We start from the raw sequence: 20,789 nt of genomic DNA, 5'->3' as shown, positions 1-20,789 counted from the left end.
TCATTCGTATTCACCCGTTATGTTTATTACAGTACTACAATGATAATTACAAAGCTCCATTTCTAATAGAACACTACCCATTAATTAATAAATAAGAGGCAGGCTTTACAATAGTATCGATGTTTATATAGATCAGATAGAAGTTTAACAACGAAATAATTTTAAAGAATAATTAATTGCTACCTAAACACTAAGATGTATACACATAGGCTTAAATCTATGGATCTCTTTTAATAGGCTAAAAAGTTGTATGAATAATTTATTCAGGATGCACTTGCATGTCGAAGCAAATATAATTGTGTTGTTCATTTCATGCTATCTTTCTGTATACTATGCCGAGTATCATATATTAAATGACAGCTAGAACCGGTGCTGCTTGTTTCATAACTTTCTAATTTTATTCGTGAAATTCATGTTCTATACTTGCCAGCAATGAATATTTTAATTTTTAGATATACTTTCGTTTACACAGATATATCTAAATTCATACAGATAAATTTCGATTCGTGTTTGTGCAAATTATTTTCAGATAATTTTGTGTTTATAAAACTTGTCCAGAGGTGTAGCTAAAAATAAAATAAATTTATTTATCTGGTAAAGTAATCCTGTGCAATTTATTATGTTTGCATTCATTTTTATATTAATTTTAATTTTTATTATTAGTGTATGTGGGCTTCTGCTACGGTGTTTGCTTACCGTTAGGATATTTTAATAATAGTACAGTAGTAGCTAATATGGGAAATATCGGCGTGTCTATCCTTCCTTCCTTCGTTATATAATAGAAGCGAAGCTTACAGAAATAACTTTTCGATGCTTGTTTTACGAATTTTTCTAGGTATTTTAATAATCAAATTGATGATTATTTATAAATAATCAAGCCTGATTTACTTCATAAGATATTCAGCTCAGTAAACTTGATTTTAACGTACGTGTTTATACTTCTTAATATTCAGAAAAGCGGATGCGATATTTAAATTAATTTATGTTTACTTCTGTAACGATTGCGTGAGATTTGGATAACTTACCTAAAAAAGTACTGTACTGTTTCTAAGACTAAATTTATTTATCATACATCGATCTAAAATTAAAGCCCTTTAATTTGTATCTTCCTATATTTCTTCCTCGCGTAAATATCCCGTTGATGTTGGCCCAGGCTTTTTGTAAGCTTGTATAATAAATTAATGATATCGCTCTCTAATTCAAAGCTTATTGTAACACATTTTCTATAAAATTTAGATTAGTTTATTTATTGATAAATTCGTGTTGAGTGATAGAAATTAATGATAACACATACCACACGCTAATTCGAAGCTTAATTTACTAATTTATATAAAATTTAGATTAGTTCCAAGCCAATTCATAGGTTAATTAATGTATATTGAGTTATAGAAATTTATGATAATACTTGTAAATCTGCCAACTTAACCAGTCTATTCAGGTAGAAAAGCTAGAAGCTACCAACGAATAACAGAGCCATAAATTAACCCAAACCGAATATGTTATCAGCAAGTAATAAGACCAAAACCAACCAAAATTCCTTAACCTTCCTAGGTTCATTATCTTAGCCTTCACTAGCCTTATATATTGTCTATTTAATGAAGGAATACACAAGGAAAAATAGCTAATTTAAGGCAATTGAACTACATAAAGAACCTTATCTAAATCTTGATCATTAATACTGGTGTAAGCCATTACATCAGCGTTAACTATCATTATATACGATGAACAGATTTTATTTTCGTAATTCTAAGGAAAGTCGACATCATATTTTGTAGCTGCTTTATATAAATATAGCGTAAGGTTTGGATAGATGTTCGTTTTGCGACAATTAGAGTAAATTTAAATACAAGAATACTATTGATTCTATCAGATTTAACGTGATAAAAAATCCTTCATTAGGGATATCAATAATTATAATTTGTTTAAATAGTTCTACGAAAATATAGAATACATGATTATAATCAATCTTAAATCTCCCACCTGGTGATTTATTAATAACTGAAAGCCAACTTAAAGGTAATTGATAATAATTAACTTTCTGGAAATGCAGAACAATATCGAGCAGTGCTAGGCCTAGAGGAGATAAAATATCTTACTCGATAATATAAAAAGCTACGCATTATGACATACTAGCGGCCCAGATAATTAACATTAGAGTACTTGGTGTACAAGACAGACATGTACGGCACGTCCGATTTGAAGGAATATTTTTACCACTAAACTCTTATTTTCATGATGATAGTAGGCTTGATATCTGCACCTAATGAACCATAGAGAATGACCATAGATAATTAAAAAATAATAATATGTCTGTCAGATAATAAATATCCTGATTGACAAATTTTATGCTATCAATCATAAGATCATAAGATATAGCGTCAAAAAAATACTAGCCTATTCGTACTGGTGAAGAGAATATTGCAATTGTCTATACCAACATACGAGATGATCTAGTTATGAATCCTAATTGGGATTCAATTTTCCGCTACCTTAATTATCGAGAATAAATCTCTACTGTGTATTAATCAAGAATTAACAATACCCTGCTAAAGGGCTGGCAATAGTTATAATAGTTATTGTAGAAATATGCCTTCAATCAATTATAAAATAATTTTTTATCAGAAGAACTCAATTTGTCAAATTGCCAAGTTATCAAGAGTAATAATAAATTAATTTTCTCTGCTTTGCGCCTAAATTTTTCAGTCTATAACTGGGGGAAAAATATCAAGTCTAGAAAGCAAAGTTAGTAACTCTGAAAATATGTTTTTCATGTAGCATTCCGTTGTTTCAAGACAGAATCTTATTTTGAAAAAGGATAAAATTCTATTGAGTTGTAGAACAAATTTCTAAATTATAAAGTTGCCATATAGTCTGCAAGCACAATCAAAATAAAATTTTATATGGGATGAGACTTTATTGTTGTTTACACGGGAATCAGCGGTAGTTTATTATCTTATTTACAGCAACTTAATCAGAATATATTATAACTATAATCGCACGTCCCTAATAAATCCAATCTTTCCAAAGCAAAATTTGAGCAAACAACAACATACTGTACGGTAATCTACCAAGAAGCAATTAAAAACACAGATAAGTAACAGTAAAACCGGTTATTTAGAATATGAATGCTGATCTTATAATGCTATCATCTGTTCCGGAGATAGAATCCGTATTTGAAACTTGCCGCTTTCTCCTACTATATCATCATAAAAATGATGATTCACTGTTACTCTGTAAATTGTGCGAGAATAATTATAGTTTCTTGAACTGTATTTGCCTCGATAGAACGGACATAAATATTTCGTTATGGATTTACTTATAATTTATAGGGTAACTAGCCAGCTAGATATGAACCATTATCAGCGCTAAAAATTAAAAAGGAGCCTTTGGCTCATTTTATTAGCCAAAGGAATGATTTGAATGACAAAATATCACAACTTGATTACTGCCGTAACTAACGTACCTAGGACAGACATCTTAATTACCTAATATCTAATTCTGATATGGTAACGTAATATTTAAGAGTAATGATTCACTAGGAATCATTAATTAGTGATAGGAAATCGCGGATTAAAGAATAGAGAAATTTTGTGACTGTGGTCAATAAAATACACCGTAGATACTTTTTTACGCAGTTAAAAAGTCCATCTTTGGCAACTATACTTTCCCTCACGAAACGATTATTATAAACTTTACCTACTATGGCTCTGGTATCTGGCACTTTCGTTGCCAAGTGGATAAGTCTAATTTGGATGATTTCAATCGTTCATCAAGTTTCATCGACCGACGTCAACATTACCAAATGCTTCAGTGAGTGCCAACTAAAAGTCGCAAATGAGCTCAGAACATACCGAAAATTTATTCGAGTCATTGCCCATAAGGCATCACGAGTAATCTACTTTGATTTATATAACGGGCGCGAAAATCTTTACAATAAATCGAAAAATATCATCTATGCATGGGTTCGAAAAGGGGATGGCAAGTCTATTTTCTCCTTATCAAGCAACTATATGAGTTCAACATTAGGTCTACCCTCGGTATTTACGCAAAATTTCACCATCAACCTCAACGAGACAAAACCAGGCTGCTATAATGCGCTGCCATTACAATGTAGACGCCATTTGATATTTACTGCTTTAACCAAATTTATTCGATTGCCAAGTCTATGCCCTCCGAAGTCAATTTGTGGTACTATCTGCAGAAGGAATTATTCTGCAGAAATTGGTGCTAATCCTACTACTGTCATCTATTCATGCTGCAATGAAGATGATATAGAATTTGTGGTTGATATTAATAAATGCCTGGTGCGCGAGCCAATTGATTGGTATGTTCCCTATATGCAGATGCTGACAATTATTATCAGCATCCCAATCAGTGTAGCCTTTATGGTCAAATGTATCAATGGCTATATGGACTCTCGTGGAAAGTAAGTGTCATGTGCTGTATGCTATGTTACAATACTACATATTACGAATGATAGCCTATTGAACATGTTATATTGACATGATCCATCCAGCTACAATTTTTGCTATTTCAGGATTACGGTACTATCAGGTAGAATCTCTCAAAATTAAATTATTATTACCATATGTACTTAGTGATTCAGAATAGCTGTATATGCATAAGACTTAAAGCATGAAATTCTATCGCTAAATTATTTATACTTATTGGGTATCAGTTATGCATATCTTCTCATAGGTAAGAAACCAAAGGATAGAAATTTAGATACTATGGGATAAATTAGAATGTATAGATTACTTTCAGCACTATAGTTACATTTAGTCATTTCCTTGCAATCAGCCGTAAAATACCGGTAACATTATTTACTTTGAAAACACTGAATGAGTAGCCCAACCATTCCCATTCTGTACAATTTTATTAAAGTATAGGATTTCTAATATGATTAGCTTACTACTTCAAGCGCTATGATACTGACATGGTAAAATTTGTTGTAATTTAGGTTGTATTAAGTAGTCTATCAACAGCGATCAAGCTAAATGGAATAGGTTATTTCTAGTTAACATGTGCAGATCGTTAAATACTTCTTATACGAGCTTTTTGAGCAATTTCTATTTACGCTCTTTCTCAATAAAAATTTTACCACAGTATCGCTTTAAATTACTAACTGTTAATTTCATTTACGTAATTACTTTAATAGAACAACCACAGAAAACTCTCAAAAGATTCGGATCTTGAATTCTTTACAATTTCATGCCATTGGATATTTTTACTTACGTAAACTGGACGAAAAAAGTCGATGCAAGCAGCTTGGTTACTGTTTCAAGCTCATTTTACTGGCATTAATTGCTTTTGCTGGAGCAATACTGTCGGTTACCTTTCAGATATTTCCTGCGTATTTTCAGTTCCACCCTAGAATTTACGACATTAAAATACCACGAAAGATCTACTTCGGTGTCTCAATCGTGGGTTATTGCTATGCGTTGCTAACAACGATTGTTGTATTGCCTCACTTGAAGCAATTTTGCTGCGTAAACTCTCCAATTCGATCCAAGCAATCGCAAGATAAATCATTTAAATGCTTTACTGGTAATAGTCATCGACAATTACATTTCCAGTTTACTAATTACATGAAAGATGCCGTAGCTTATTGGAGATCGGGAAGTTCTATAAGTTTTATCCAAACTTGTTTTTCAATATTTATATGCCTGCCATTTGTGATCTTGGCAAGGATTGAAATTATTCGCATTGTTCTATTTATTACCGACATCTTATCATTAAATATGGCTAATAACCTCCTGCCTACGACATCTAGAGCAACACCAACGTATCGCTTAATATCGACACTGTTTGCTATTGCAGCCCTAATGTATTCTGTATTGACCATCTTCGGCATTTGGTTATTTTTGCAATTTGTGGTTAAGGTAATAATTACATCTACAGCTTTTATAATAGCTCATTCTGTCTATTTCAGCGTGGTTATAATCCTTGTTGTTCCTTACGTGTTTTACGTGATCAGAATTATTGATGCGTACAGAAGGAAGGAACATATGATACCTCAAAAAGTTCTTAGATTAAAAGAAGTCGTAACGAAAAAGGTCCGGGAGGTATATACAGCAAAATCAGGCACACTACATGTATACTTTAAGCTATCTCGCAATAGTAAGGATGAAAATATTGCTATTGATGTACCAGAAATGCTAAATGAACAAACTATAAGACAGCAGATTTGTGAAAATTTACAAGAGCTAATTAAGGCTAACCATCGTACTCTAGTCGATGGAGTGTCTAAAATTACGTTCCAATATGAAAGACAAGAGGATAAAGTAAAAGTAACTTTGCCACAGCTTAATCAAGATTATCTCACTAAGAGCTGTAATTTACAGTTAAGTCAATTAACAGATTCAATTGGTGAGCATTTAAAAAATCTAACTGAGGAAGAATTTTGCAGCAAATTGACTCAAATTTATTATCCGATCGAAAATATTGATGATTTTCCATGCGTTGGAATTCCATTAGAACTCTTTTATTATCTTCGATATTATGCTCCAGAAATATCTCTTAATCTATGGCGCGTTTTCCTTAATGTTTCAATAACCACTGGAATATTTCTAACCTTCTGCTTGACCATCCTACTCGATTCCAATCTGCCGACGATCTTTACGATTAGCGCTGCAGCTGCCAATATACCATCTGTCTATATTACCACAACACTGTCATTAAAATATTTGACTATTTCCGAGGTTGCTGGTCCGACGGCCGATATGATTCTGCTAACAAACATTCTTCAGTATCATAGAGGCTATCGATTTTTCTGTACAAGAGGCATTGAATTCCAACCTTTTGAACAGCTGAAGAGAATCCTTTTTTCTTATCGTAATCGCCAAAATGAAAGAGCTGAGGCCATTAATTACAACAGCCAACCTCGCGATGGGCTTCTGTATCGCGTTTAATTGAATAAATTTAAATATGTTTTTAGAATGTAGAGTAATATGTGTGGTATATAATATCAAGAAAACGTAATTGTGGCAAGTATGGAAATTTATATAATAAGATAAATTCAAGTCTCATACTATTATGATTACGGATAAAATGTAATTTTATTTGACGCTATAAGATTATGGCCATAATTCGTAGCTGCTAAAGGGATAATGGCCAGAGTCATGATATAATTCTTGCACTATTGATTATAGCTGCTAGTAATTAGGTTATTTAAGGCTATTCGCACTAAATCGTTTATATATAACTTGACGCCCTTTAAGCCATCAAGATATTAATTTGGTGAGATTATAGTTTGTAAATATACATCATCCATGTATCTTATTTTTAAATACATTTATGTCGTCTTGTATTGATTATATATATAAATTTTAGCTTTTATGTCTTCACAGTTAATTACAATAGCAAATTTAAATCAATACTCATAGATAAGGATTAAATACAACTTATAGCCAGTTTATATTATGTAGTATGTAGTAAACCTGTCCTGGAAATGATTGAATGGACTAACTAACGTAGCACCTTACTTAGGCATTTTTACAGAATGCTTAGGACCTAGAAAAATCAAACCTTTAATATTAATTGGTATTAAAATATAAAATTTTTATATAGTTATTATAGAGGAAGCAACTTTTCTTAACACTCTCGGTATTTGTGATTGTAATCTCAAATCGCTATCTACGTATCCAATCCATCTAATTACATACTGGGTTCCTGATTAAATGGCTATTAGTGTCTTTGGTTCTATTTTGCACCATCACGCTTTTATTTTGGAATTAATCCTATAACATTTAAATAAAACAAAATTCTTGCGACAAAACTACATCAGAGATATTTCTCTGATCTTTTTATATCTTGAACTCCTTTTCAAGATCAGTTCTCCATGACAACTATAAACTTTTTTCTCAAGTTTCACGGCAGAAACAATCGAGATCATCCACTTATATGTAAACTGTAAATTATCAAACCACTTACTACTTCATGCAAAAAGCTTAAATACTATTTACATGTTCTTACGTAACATTACTCACGCAAACCGTTAAACAACAGCTACATCTCCTGAGGCCGATAACATATCACTATACTGTATGTAAATTAAAGATTCTACTGCTACTACATAGCACTGATTGATACACCTATTATATCATAAGCTTACGCTCTAAATATTATCAATATAGGTATTGGTATATTTCTAAAATTATACATTAGCCGTATAACCTAAACATGGAAATAGGCAAAGATTACATTTATTTCTACCGTATGCAGAATAATTGATATTTTCTGAGTATAAACACTGCAGGGTACATAAGCTGGCCTATAACTATAACTCTGATAATAAGCTGCCGTATCTACTGTATACCAATCAATTCTACAAACTAATAAATCACGATGATCTAATGCCATGACAAGTACCTACTTTATGCCGTAGCATACCTGATTAATGTAGCAACTTATTAAAATATCTGGATTGTATTAGTTTTCATTTATAATTTAAAATGATTCAGTAATAAATCAATACGCAGAGCTAATGAAAGTGGCATTTTTTGCTATTAATATTTGATAATTGCATCATCGTAACTGCTTTTAACCTAGTGTAGTATCCTTTATGTTGTATCTTAACATTGTCTGTAATAAAATTCCTGTACTTGTAGGCTTGTTTGAAGAATATAGTACAAGCTATTGCAAAATACAATATATTTCTACTGATTAATTATTGCTGTTATCAAACAAAATGTTTAACTTCGGCCTTACCAAGTTATTTATTATAAATAACGTTGACCTTCCAAATAACTAGATAGTGCTATATACTCCGCTGATACTGGGTGCTACTATAGTTCGATTTAGAAAGAGAGACCATTTGATACACACTTTTGAAGCACTACTATCGACGTCAATGACTTATTGAAAGCATTCCTATAAATTACCAACAGTCAATATTGTGTACTTTTAACAACAAGAGCTAGTTTACAGTTTGTGATTTAAAAGAAGTTGGAACCTAATCTGATAAGCAATTCAAGCTGTATAAGACTTACTAAAACGTTATTAGTGCTATCAGATAGATAATATTTAAAACCGTAGATGTTTTAAATTAATACACGTATTATCAATGCAACCAATCCATTTACAGTATCTTCATCAATTGAATAGCAATTTATCTTTTGTTAATCGAAACTTAAATAAAACTTTTACAAAAATGTTATCATTGCCTGTAATTCCTTTTGATTATTATGTCATAGCGTTGATAATTATAGCGTAACAATTTCTGTCTAATCTCCGTTCTCACGAGCTGTGCATGTGGTTATATGGATACTCATTTGCTTTAGTCCAAAGTGATGGTGATATTTATTATATTGAGTTTAATACGCGCAAATCAATTTCTTCAGGTATAAAATTCATATGAAATATTACTATCTAAATTGATTTATAATACGCTATACGTGTATCCATACGATAAGTATTACTGATGAGATTGTAAAATCTAATCATATTTGGCATGCTTTATAATAGAAGAGGCACAAGATATAACCCATTATATGGACTGTGTTATCTTTAGCAACTTGACGCAAAAAAGAATGAATAAATAATAAATATGTTGGCGAGGATCATCGACAAATCAAGCTACGGCAGTCTTTCTATGTGGTCACGATTGAGGGCATTCATGATTGTTTATTGATTGCCAAATTCAGCTCAAAAACACCACAGTGCCTGGAAACAGTTCACGCTATGGCCTAGTATGAAAATTGAAAAAAACACTTTGCAGGAATGCTAAGAATAATAAACAAGTTAGACTCACCACTGTGCTTAAAATTAGTTCAAAGGTCTTGTTCCCTACCAGTACAATTATACAGGACATTACCAGTGGATATTAGTAGATGGATTTAATCGATGAATAAATTGATAGAAATCGAATTCTGTTCAATCGTTAAAGGTAACGTCTATTTAAGAAAGTAATTTAATATTTAGTGTTAGGTAGTGGGGTACTAACGAATCAGCACCCATTTGTTGAATCAAGATACCTTAACCTATTAATCTTGTGTCACGTTGTGTCATATTAGAGATTTGCTCAATTCTAATATCTCAGATTTTGAGTTAGACGAATACGAACCTAAGGGGTTGTAATACCCAAACACTACACCTACCAAGTTTAGAAGGTATTACATTTTTGAAGCAACTTAGTCATATCAGTAGAATATAGTAAAATTTACTCATCTCTAAATCCATTCTATATTGATTTCACGATTTAGCTTACGCTAGTTCGTCCGATGGGTTACAAATCCAATTCCTTTAGGATATCTGTTTGGTTATCCACTTTATGCCTATTTATATTCGTTCACTACGTCAATTCTGATAATATTGACGATCACCAATGCTATTCTAATTGCCAATTAAGCATATTAGAAGAAACTCAAACATATAACAACTTCAAGAATAAAATTAAATCTCCATCGATCCGCGTTGTGTTTTTCTACCTATGTAAAGAAAACGACAGTCAACCCATTCGACCCCGACATGAAGAACAGGGTACATTTTATGCGTGGTTAAGAAATGATTATGGCCGGGCTATTTTTGCATTACCCAGTGATTATATTACTACGAGCTTAAGTCTATACGTGATCTTTGCATCTTCTCTACAAGTCCATGTTATGGAATCTCCTGAAGGCTGTTATATACATGCTAATGATACTTGTCGAGAATTGATTGTGTTTAAAACTTTGGTTCAATTAATTCGATCAAATAATAGTAAAAATAGTTCTAGCGAAAAAAGTGGCTCTTTATGCAGAAGAAACTTTTTAAAGAATAAAACAAGTGATCTTGGTACAGCTGATTATTCATGTTGTGAATATAAAGAATCAGATTCCGAGATTAATATTAACAAATGTTTAAAACCTCAAACTATCGCATGGTATGTGCCAATAATGAGGATATTTACTATTATTTTGAGCACAGTTTTGGGTGGAAATATATTGGCTAAAGTTATTAGTTCCTATCTGGACACCCTAGAAAAGTAAGTCCTTATCATCAGCAATGGTATTTAATTTTATGTTAGTATAACGTAATTTTACAAAATACTATCCCAAAAATACATAAAACCTAGCAGCTATGAAATTAGAAACATGATCTGTGATATTTTTAGACACAGGCATGTACTATATATATCATGTACAGCGGTGTAATTTTAGATTTTCCCTTTGCGTGATGGAAAATTCCATAATTTCATGTCAACAATTTCTAGCCTGATACGCTTCAGTATCTGATAAAAAACATGCTAAGTACGGCTCTGGATTCAATATTTAGAGATTAGTAAATTCAATTTAGCTATATTAAGTGCAATGATTCGAAGCGAATTGATGGATAATTTTAGGGTAAATTTGTAGATATTGTATGTGATGATTTTATTGTCACATCTTATTTTTAAAGTAGTTCTATTTTGATGAATCTATTTGTACACTACAAAATGAGCTAAAATCAATAGAAAGATTAACATTTAGTAGTGACTAAGCTATAAAATCCATTAAATCCAAATTCTTTGCATTTAAAATCGCCAAAATACTTCCATGTGTATTTTATGACTTCGAATAGTATGTCTTCTAAATATTATTAACAAAAGGTACAAGCTTTAACACATTATATACTTTTTATGCATAACTTTTGTTCCTGTTGTAAGGAATAGTAATGCAACGATATACAAATCAAATCTGTGTAATGAAAACGATAAAAATTTTGATAGCTACAAATCGGCTCCTTATTGCTGACAACTGTTATATGTTTATTGTTAGGAATACGGAAATTGATTCAGTTAGCGTTTCTGTTTTGAACCAAGTAAAGTTGCAGACAGTCGGATATTTCTATCTCCGAGAAACTACCGGTTCTAGCAAAAATCGTTGGCTACAAATCCAATGCAGCTTAATTTATATTCTATTATTCTTTGCTGGATTTACTGGAACATTCATTTCTATTGGTTTACAAATATTTCCTCCTTTCTTCATGATTTTACCCGCTGTGCAGCCTCTATCTATGCTCTACGAGATTAGATTTTGGCTATCAATTTTCGGGGGTATTCATTGTTTTTGTACCTTAATTATAATATTAGCCCATCTAAAACAATTCTGGTTAACTAACTCATCATCGTATCAGCGTCTTCTTCCCCTATCAACATCAAATTATAAAGTCTTAACTCGAAGTAATTTTGGACATTTACACCTACAATTTATAACTCGTCTCAAAGATATTATAAATCATTTAACGTCTTGCCATTTTATGAAATTCATTAAGGGTCTACTTACGCTCCTAGTTTGTCTACCCTTCTTTATTTTCGGCCCTATTGAACTACTACGAATTGCATTATTTATGTGTGAGGTTCTTACCTTGAAATTAAAACGATATTTTCTATTTACAAGTTCCGAATTGAAGCGCTTTAATATCATAGTATCGCCTATCTTATTTCTCATAGCGTTTTTGTATTCTACAATTACTATAGTAACATTTTGGCTAACTTTTCAAGTCATTTGCCGTATTATTATCAATGTTACGATATTTATTATCACCCATTCCGTTTACTTTAGTATCGTCATTGTCGTTATTATACCTTATGTACACTATATTACAAAATTGATCGATTCGTATGCAAGCAAAGGATATATGCTTCCTAAACGTATTATCAAGTTACAACAGAGTGTAGAATCTAAAATCGATGACATATTAACTGCTAAACAAGGAAAGCTGGAAATCTATTTCGTCGTCTCGGAAGATCTTAACAATCCTATAATAACAATTGATTTACCTGAAATGTTACAAGACAGCCAAATAGAATATTATGTTCGACGATATTTACAATACGTAGTATTAAATCACTATGAATTAGTAGTTGGAATGTCTAAAGTCGTCTTTCAATATAATCTATTACATGACGATTTTGTCCAAGTAACACTATCGCCCGATTATAATATCTATTTCTATCATGGATACAATGATGGATTAAATGAATTGCTAGCATGCATTAGTCAACACTTAAGTGATAAAAAGGTCGAATACTATCGAGTAAAGTTAAGTCAAGTCTATTACAAAATAAATAACATCGATGATTGTGAGTGTATTGGAATACCTTCAGAACTATTCGATTATATACGATACTATGCTCCTGAAGTATCGTTGAATCTTTGGCAAATTTTATATAATATTATAATTACTACATGTTTACTTGTTACGTTTATATTTACAGTTTTATTGGATTCGAACAAATGGTCATTTATATCGTTAAATGCAACTATTGCTAGTACACCAATAGTTTATATCGCTACGATATTATCTATGAGATATCTTAAAGTAAACGAACCTGATGAAGAAACGACAACTGAAGTATTGATGGCAAGTTTAATACAATATAGAAGAGGCTATCGTTTATTTTGCAAGAGAGGTATCGAATTTCAGCCGATTACTCAAATAGTACGAATGGCATTCACTCATCCTATTCATAGATAAAATATTGATAGCCAGTATTCGTACGTCTACACTGTATACTATACAGGTACCGATATATTATAATAACGAGAAGCTATAGATTATCTCGCACAAATATGCAATTTCAATCGATCACTTAACAAGTATAAATGGCTACATTCGTATTCACCCGTTATGTTTATTACAGTACTACAATGATAATTACAAAGCTCCATTTCTAATAGAACACTACCCATTAATTAATAAATAAGAGGCAGGCTTTACAATAGTATCGATGTTTATATAGATCAGATAGAAGTTTAACAACGAAATAATTTTAAAGAATAATTAATTGCTACCTAAACACTAAGATGTATACACATAGGCTTAAATCTATAGATCTCTTTTAATAGGCTAAAAAGTTGTATGAATAATTTATTCAGGATGCACTTGCATGTCGAAGCAAATATAATTATGTTGTTTATTTCATGCTATCTTTCTGTATACTATGCCGAGTATCATATATTAAATGACAGCTAGAACCGGTGCAGCTTGTTTCATAACTTTCTAATTTTATTCGTGAAATTCATGTTTTATGCTTGCCAGCAATGAATATTTTAATTTTTAGATATACTTTCGTTTACACAGATATATCTAAATTCATAAAGATAAATTTAGATAATTTTGTGTTTATAAAACTTGTCCAGAGGTGTAGTCAAGAAATAAAATAAATTTATTTGTTTATCTGGGAATGTAATCTGTGCAATTTATTATGTTTGCATTCATTTTTTAGTTAATTTTTATTACAGTTATGAAATTAAATAATAGTATTTCAATGTAATCGTGTTGCTTAATGAATCGTACGGTCTTTTTATCGAAGCCTACACCATACTGAGCTTGAATGAATGGTATGCGATCTGTATCTGAGATTATTCCAAGCCAGTATGATGCAATTACAATCAAAATGTGTTAACAGAGCAATAGTTACATGATAGAATTTAGGAATACACCATGGAATAACAAAGGCTTATGCTGTATATACAGTTTACGTTATGCACGAATATTATATAAGTATATTACAGGCGCATTTATAGAATACACTAATGATATACTGTACAAGGTTTATAAAGTTGTCTAGCTTGGTAGAGAAGATTGGATATATTCAGAAGTTTCATTTACAGGTGATAGGAATTTACTTCCACGTTTGCAATAAAACATTGCATTGATTGAAACGATTTGCACATGAAACAATACAAGTTTGTAAGTGAGAAACTTACAAGTCTGACTTCTGTATCACTTCCAACATTGGATTTTTGATCACATTTGGACTTCGTTATATTTTAGCTAAATTGATAAAACTGATTAGTAATACTGCAGCTAGTGATTGCACCTGATACAGCATATCCATCTTGTTGAAAAGAATTCTATTTCCATTCAGCTTCTAATTCTGTTAGTATTTTTTGAAATTGTTTTCTATGGAAAGCAATAGGCTAACATTTGTTATTGTGCAATGAGAAACCGATTGTTTTTGCAGTCTAATATTCGTTGACTGCGGTTGCAGCATATTTACCGATGCGAGAAAATTGGTAAATTTCATAAGATATCATGACTATATAGCTGTATTACTGTACCATGATATAACTATTTGTTTTAGCTAAGCATATCATAAACAATAATAATTAATAAATGATGTAATTTGTGGAATTATGCTATATAGTCTATTTGGCGGTATTTCGATTTAGCAACTGGAGTACTGTAATAAGCAGTTATTGCAAGTGCATAATTGTATTGGTCACAGAAATATTTGCTATTCTGTATAAATAAGTATGGGATTTCTTGCCATGACCAGTATCTGCATTTGAATTATACATGATGATTATATCGGCAATGGTCTCCTTTCTAAATAAGATTGAACATACGATTCATGCACTTACATTTCGGCAGCCATTTCATACAACGGATTCATATTTCGATCAATTTCGTCGCACTTTGACATTAGGTTATACATGCTCTATTAATGGCAACAGAATAAAAGTAAAAGTTGATCAACATCTGCGTTTAGCAAGTATTAACTACTCGTGACACACACAACCGGCCGACTTTGAATTGATTCATGCTAAACTGCTGTAAATTACTTCCGAAAGAGTGGTAATTGACCCATACTACAGGCCATACAATGCAAATTCATGCATGGATGGACAGTTGATAGCGAAGATTGCACAAGTTTCAGTTCACTGACGTATTTTTTGGTACTTACATGAATATTTCTATCTAAGCTGTCGCAGATATCGTCAACGCTATGTTGATAAATTTTTAATCCGTCCACCGTTACTTGAGATATCTAAAAGAAGTGTTCAATGTCAATTTATACCGAATTGACCGTTTAGAATGCGATATTTCATTAAGTAGAGTAGGTTTATTTTGATTGCAAACTGAGCTTGTTGACTAACTTGATCCATATTTGATTTTAACTTGGTTAACATTTCGTTTAGGTTATCCCGAATGTCATTGGCACGTGATTCCAAATCACGTACGGCCGTGATATCAATTGCTGGGCGTTTAGGTTTCTGTTGTAGAAATCAAATTAGACATTGATTGAATCATTGGAATATAGCAGCACTGCATCTCATTGAAGAGGGGACTAGTCTTCAGCAGGCGTAGAAGAACCGGCAGCTAAATAATCCTTCTTTTAAGCAGTTCTAACTCAATGCTTTTAATCAATGGATACAAAGTCTAGAGTGCTTCCTCTTATCCTATGTTATGGAATGGATTTATTGTGCAATTCATAGCTGAAAATGAATTAGTCAACGTTGCTTACCTCCATGATCATGGCAGACATCCAAACAAGGATGGCTTGGGACTTGTTGTGGCAGCAGAGAGTAGATAATATTAGGCTGATGATGGTCCTGTACTGAGGGGTTTTAGCCAATACTCTGCTGTGGACTATGTCGAATTTACTGCATAATGTGTATAATACATACTGTACTTTATATATCTTGTATGCATGCACGTATGTTGCCAAGGACTACCATATCTACAGTATCGAGTGGATTCGTCCATGATGTTGCACCCAGTGGTCTATTTATTCATTCTACGACTATGCCTTATGTAGCTATTCGGTACTAGTAAAAAAGGGAAAGAGAGACAGACCGAAAATTGTTGTTTTAGCCTAGACTCCAAATGTGCCAGTCGACTATTTGATTGCTCCTTGGAACTGTACCGTATGTTGACTCAGCTGACAGTATAATGGACGATCTCTGCATTAGAGTCTAGCAGAATGAGCAGAAATGGACTAAGTTTGTGCTTTTTTGGCGTTTAGGGAGGGGAGTAATCAACATTCTCTTCTTAAAAGTCCCTGGTTCTGTGGCTATGGTAGACACTAAACAGTCCTGTACAATGTACATGGATTCCACTCGACCTATACTCTAGTTGATCATGGCATTCATTTGCATTTCCCGATGCTTATGCCTATGCTGCAGTCAAGGATGACATCATAAATCATGCAAATTGATGATGACATGATGTGACCTTAAAGAGTTGAAAGTTAAAGATCCATCCAACCGATATAACAGTAGTACTTTATCACTAGTACTAGACAGCATAAGCACTCATTCTCTTGCATTTTATGATTAATGCAATTACTTGTCTGTCTGTTAATATCTATGTGCTAGATCTGACCATGAAATGACAATCATGTGCCTCTCTTCATTCCAATGGATAGACAGACAGTACAGCGCTTATGGACAACAAATAGTCATGGAACTACGAATAGAACCTTTCTCAGATCGACACTTCTGCAGTAGTCCATGACATCTTTTCTGCCATGACCAGATGATTGAACAAATTGTACACTGTACAGTGGACAACAAATAGTCATGGAACTACGAATAAAACCTTTCTCAGATCGACACTTCTGCAGTAGTCCATGACATCTGTCTGCCATGACCAGATGATTAAACAATTGTACAGTGGACAACAAATAGTCATGGAACTACGAATAAAACCTTTCTCAGATCGACACTTCTGCAGTAGTCCATGACATCTTTTCTGCCATGACCAGATGATTGAACAAATTGTACACTGTACAGTGGACAACAAATAGTTATGGAACTACGAATAAAACCTTTCTCAGATCGACACTTCTGCAGTAGTCCATGACATCTTTCTGCCATGACCAGATGATTGAACAATTGTACAGTGGACAACAAATAGTCATGAAACTGCGAATAAAACTTTTCTCAGATCGACACTTCTGCAGTAGTCCATGACATCTTTCTGCCATGACCAGGATGATGCAACATTAGTACCAGTACGAGTACAGTACCAAGGACTAGCAGAAAGAAAGTCGACTAGTACTGTAGAAAGTACTATTTTTCCAATACAGTAGCGTGTATCTACAGTACAGCTATGGTTTGGTTGGATTGAGAGGGAGCGGACTGTACACTGTAACCGATCGACTGGTACAATACCGTACTGTACCAGCCAGTCGAAATCAATACGTCATCACGTCGCAGAAAAATATGGCGGACACAGACACGCTCTCCTCCGATTTAGATCGGACCTTGCTGACATTATTTAACAAATTGGACCAAAGGATACAGCAATGGACCCAATTAGAAAATTTATTAAAAGAGGCAAGTTGTTACTGATAGTATAGAACTTTCAATAGCTAGAAATAGAACTTGCATTTTCAATGGATAATGAATCATCCTGTATTGGCAATGTTTACCTCCATGGCTGAAATGCACTTCAAAAATGAGTGATACTGTTAGTAGTAGTCATGACTGGATGCTGTAGCCATGGCTTGCAAGCATCGATCACCCCTGATATGATATTAACGTTATAAATTAATAGAATAACAACGATTCATTGCAGCACGATAAGTAAAGTATGTCCTGTGATGATGTTTTGTCTGTCTGATAGTGCAATAATAATATGATCCTATGTTTAGTTGAGTTAATGCTTACACATTCCCACTCGACAAAATTGAAACTTTAGTCTATAATCCTGACATACCAATTGCAACAGCATGAATAACTAGTAGGCTACCAAATATTCTGACCTAATAAACATTAGATAGGAACATGCAACATGCAACATGGAGATTTTCACCTCAGCAATACGTCCAGTTGAAAGCACTTTGCCTCAACTTGGATGAAAATATTGCTGATTTATGTATAGCATACAACAGTCTCAATCGATAATGAATAGATACTATGTATATCAGCAATAATGGTAATACTACAATATTGAGACTAAAATGTATTGTATTTACGTAGCGAAAGCTTTAAAATGGTGTATAACGCTCTGCATTCGAGATTGAATAGATTGATTGATTGATTGAACTATTGTTGTATTCTTTGGCAGTCTCTTGGACTGGATCAGATGGATATTCTTACAATTCATTACCTTAAGTTAGCTAACCCTACTCTGTAACTTTATTCTTTTAGAAATAATTTAACTACAGACTACCACTTAGCTTACGGCAATGGTTGCAGTTGCTAATTTCTTCGCTGCTTTTTTCTACGTTTACATTTACCATGGCTCAGACTGTTCTACTAAAATGCAGATAGTGATAGACCGTAAATTACACCATGTCTTCGTATACTCACTCGTACTAAAGTATCAGTTTTGCCAATCTCGCTCGAATCTGCTGCGTTATCATTACTTTGGTATTATGAACATAGGAGGACAGAGTTATTGTCTTGTACCAATAGCACTGTACTTACAGTATTATAAAGTAATCGTATTTGAAATGGTCGATAAGTTATACAAATTAACTCCAATAAACGCGTATAGTTGAATGTCAATATCATGATCATTGTCCATTCAGCTTTTACAAATTGTTCTTAACTCTAGTGTTAGCATTTAATTGAAATTTTATGACTACCAAAATATCAGTAGTGAGTGATAAACCCTTATTTGGCTAGTCGTACATGGTTGTACAAACTTTGTTATGATCATGTTCTGAGAATAAAATCTTGTTTTAGGGTTTCTATAATATGTCCAAGGCGCGCTATTCAATGGGTAATAAAGCTGTTACTGCCTTGCAGTATCCGTCAGACATGGAAGCCATTACACGTGTCGTAATCGAGTAAGTTTGCGTGTTGCTTATAAATACTGCAATGGTGTACTTAAGATCATCACCGATATATCCTTATCGGCAAAGTAGTTTTCTTCATGATTATATCACACTGAGCTTTATCTAGAAAATGTTCCAAAATTTATTATACTATGTGCGTAGTTTGTTAACTATTACATCACCGCTGCGGCTAATTAGTACCATAGAACAGAAAGCGCTGTTTACTTCGTTGTCAAAAGTGAGTAGTCCACGTTAGTAAGTAGATTTAGGCGCCAATATACTTGGTTCTCCTGATAGACACTACGTGTACGCTTGATACTATCAGTATGGACTATTCAAATGAGCATGTTTTATTACTGTTAGCTTAGCAGCTGACAGTCATTGAAATTGTTCAATAACTTGTACGTATATGCAACCGAAAGGGCATGGACTATTAAATGATTACAATCCAGGCACGTGCAGTTGCTCCGTATATGCTATTATGATGCAATTTATAAGATTATTTTGTTGTAATTGAATACTTCGCTACAGTCTACTGTAATAATACTGCATTACTAACATGCTTGCACTACTTTTTATTAAATCTGTGATGGTAGCTATTATTGCCTGATTTTACTGTGTACAGCTCAAATTTACTTTCCTGAAATGAATAGAATGCATTTAAATGTTGTATTATAGTCCATCGAAAGATTCAAATTATGAAGAATTTCGAGTACTACGTTCCAATATATCCGATAGAATAGACGATAAAAAAACGAAGAACGGTGAAGAGATAAAATCAACAGTACGTCGACGTAAAGGGGAATCGGGTGATAAGACAACCGTGGATAAGTTAGCACAAGACTTAGATAAAATGAAAATGAGTAAAAAAGAAGAAAAAGCAAATCAAATTGGTAATCCACTGAACTGGTTTGGTGTTCTTGTTCCTCCATGCTTGAGGAGCGCCCAAAAAGACTTTGAAAAAGGTTAGATTTGAAGTTTTAGACGATATCTTTCCTATGTAATATCGTTATTAAGAGTAAGACTTTTATTTCGCACTTGATAGAACATTTACTGATCAGTTACTTTTATAATCGATTATGCAGCCATCAATATATGTGTTGAAATGGCTTCTCTTCAACAAGAAATACATTGGCTCATAGACAACTTTAGGTCTACTAGATCTCAGGCTGAATGTAATTTAGATAATAATGAGTTAGCTGATGTGACAACCGAAAAATTACAAGAAAATGAAGAAAATACCACCACCCCACAAGAGATCGGCTGCAATACATAGAACGCGCTTATCGTCTACGGCAATCTTTGATGTAAA

General features: G+C 32.8%; 4 protein-coding genes across 4 annotated transcripts; 3 read left to right on the top strand and 1 right to left on the bottom strand.

Moving 5' to 3' along the window:
* Positions 1-3,701: 3,701 nt before the first annotated feature.
* TRIADDRAFT_55302 (uncharacterized protein) lies at positions 3,702-6,911 on the top strand (the record flags this gene model as incomplete). The annotated part of the gene is made up of 2 exons (XM_002111816.1): positions 3,702-4,426; positions 5,159-6,911. 2 exons carry the CDS (start codon positions 3,702-3,704, stop codon positions 6,909-6,911), a joined length of 2,478 nt encoding a protein of 825 aa, XP_002111852.1.
* A 3,309-nt stretch (positions 6,912-10,220) lies between these two features.
* TRIADDRAFT_55301 (uncharacterized protein) lies at positions 10,221-13,437 on the top strand (the record flags this gene model as incomplete). Its single annotated transcript, XM_002111815.1, has 2 exons — positions 10,221-10,963; positions 11,736-13,437. 2 exons carry the CDS (start codon positions 10,221-10,223, stop codon positions 13,435-13,437), a joined length of 2,445 nt encoding a protein of 814 aa, XP_002111851.1.
* Positions 13,438-14,012: 575 nt separating this feature from the next.
* On the bottom strand, positions 14,013-16,219 carry TRIADDRAFT_55300 (uncharacterized protein; the record flags this gene model as incomplete). The annotated part of the gene is made up of 5 exons (XM_002111335.1): positions 14,013-14,049; positions 15,330-15,406; positions 15,653-15,736; positions 15,846-15,962; positions 16,214-16,219. The coding sequence occupies 5 exons, from the start codon at positions 16,217-16,219 to the stop codon at positions 14,013-14,015; spliced, it is 321 nt and encodes a 106-aa protein (XP_002111371.1).
* A 3,178-nt stretch (positions 16,220-19,397) lies between these two features.
* On the top strand, positions 19,398-20,753 carry TRIADDRAFT_55299 (uncharacterized protein; the record flags this gene model as incomplete). Its single annotated transcript, XM_002111814.1, has 3 exons — positions 19,398-19,489; positions 20,156-20,442; positions 20,563-20,753. 3 exons carry the CDS (start codon positions 19,398-19,400, stop codon positions 20,751-20,753), a joined length of 570 nt encoding a protein of 189 aa, XP_002111850.1.
* Positions 20,754-20,789: the final 36 nt, after the last annotated feature.

This window comes from Trichoplax adhaerens, genomic scaffold, assembly GCF_000150275.1.
Source record: "Trichoplax adhaerens TRIADscaffold_4 genomic scaffold, whole genome shotgun sequence".
Taxonomy (NCBI): domain Eukaryota; kingdom Metazoa; phylum Placozoa; class Uniplacotomia; order Trichoplacea; family Trichoplacidae; genus Trichoplax; species Trichoplax adhaerens.
This window is presented reverse-complemented; position numbering and strand designations above follow the sequence as displayed.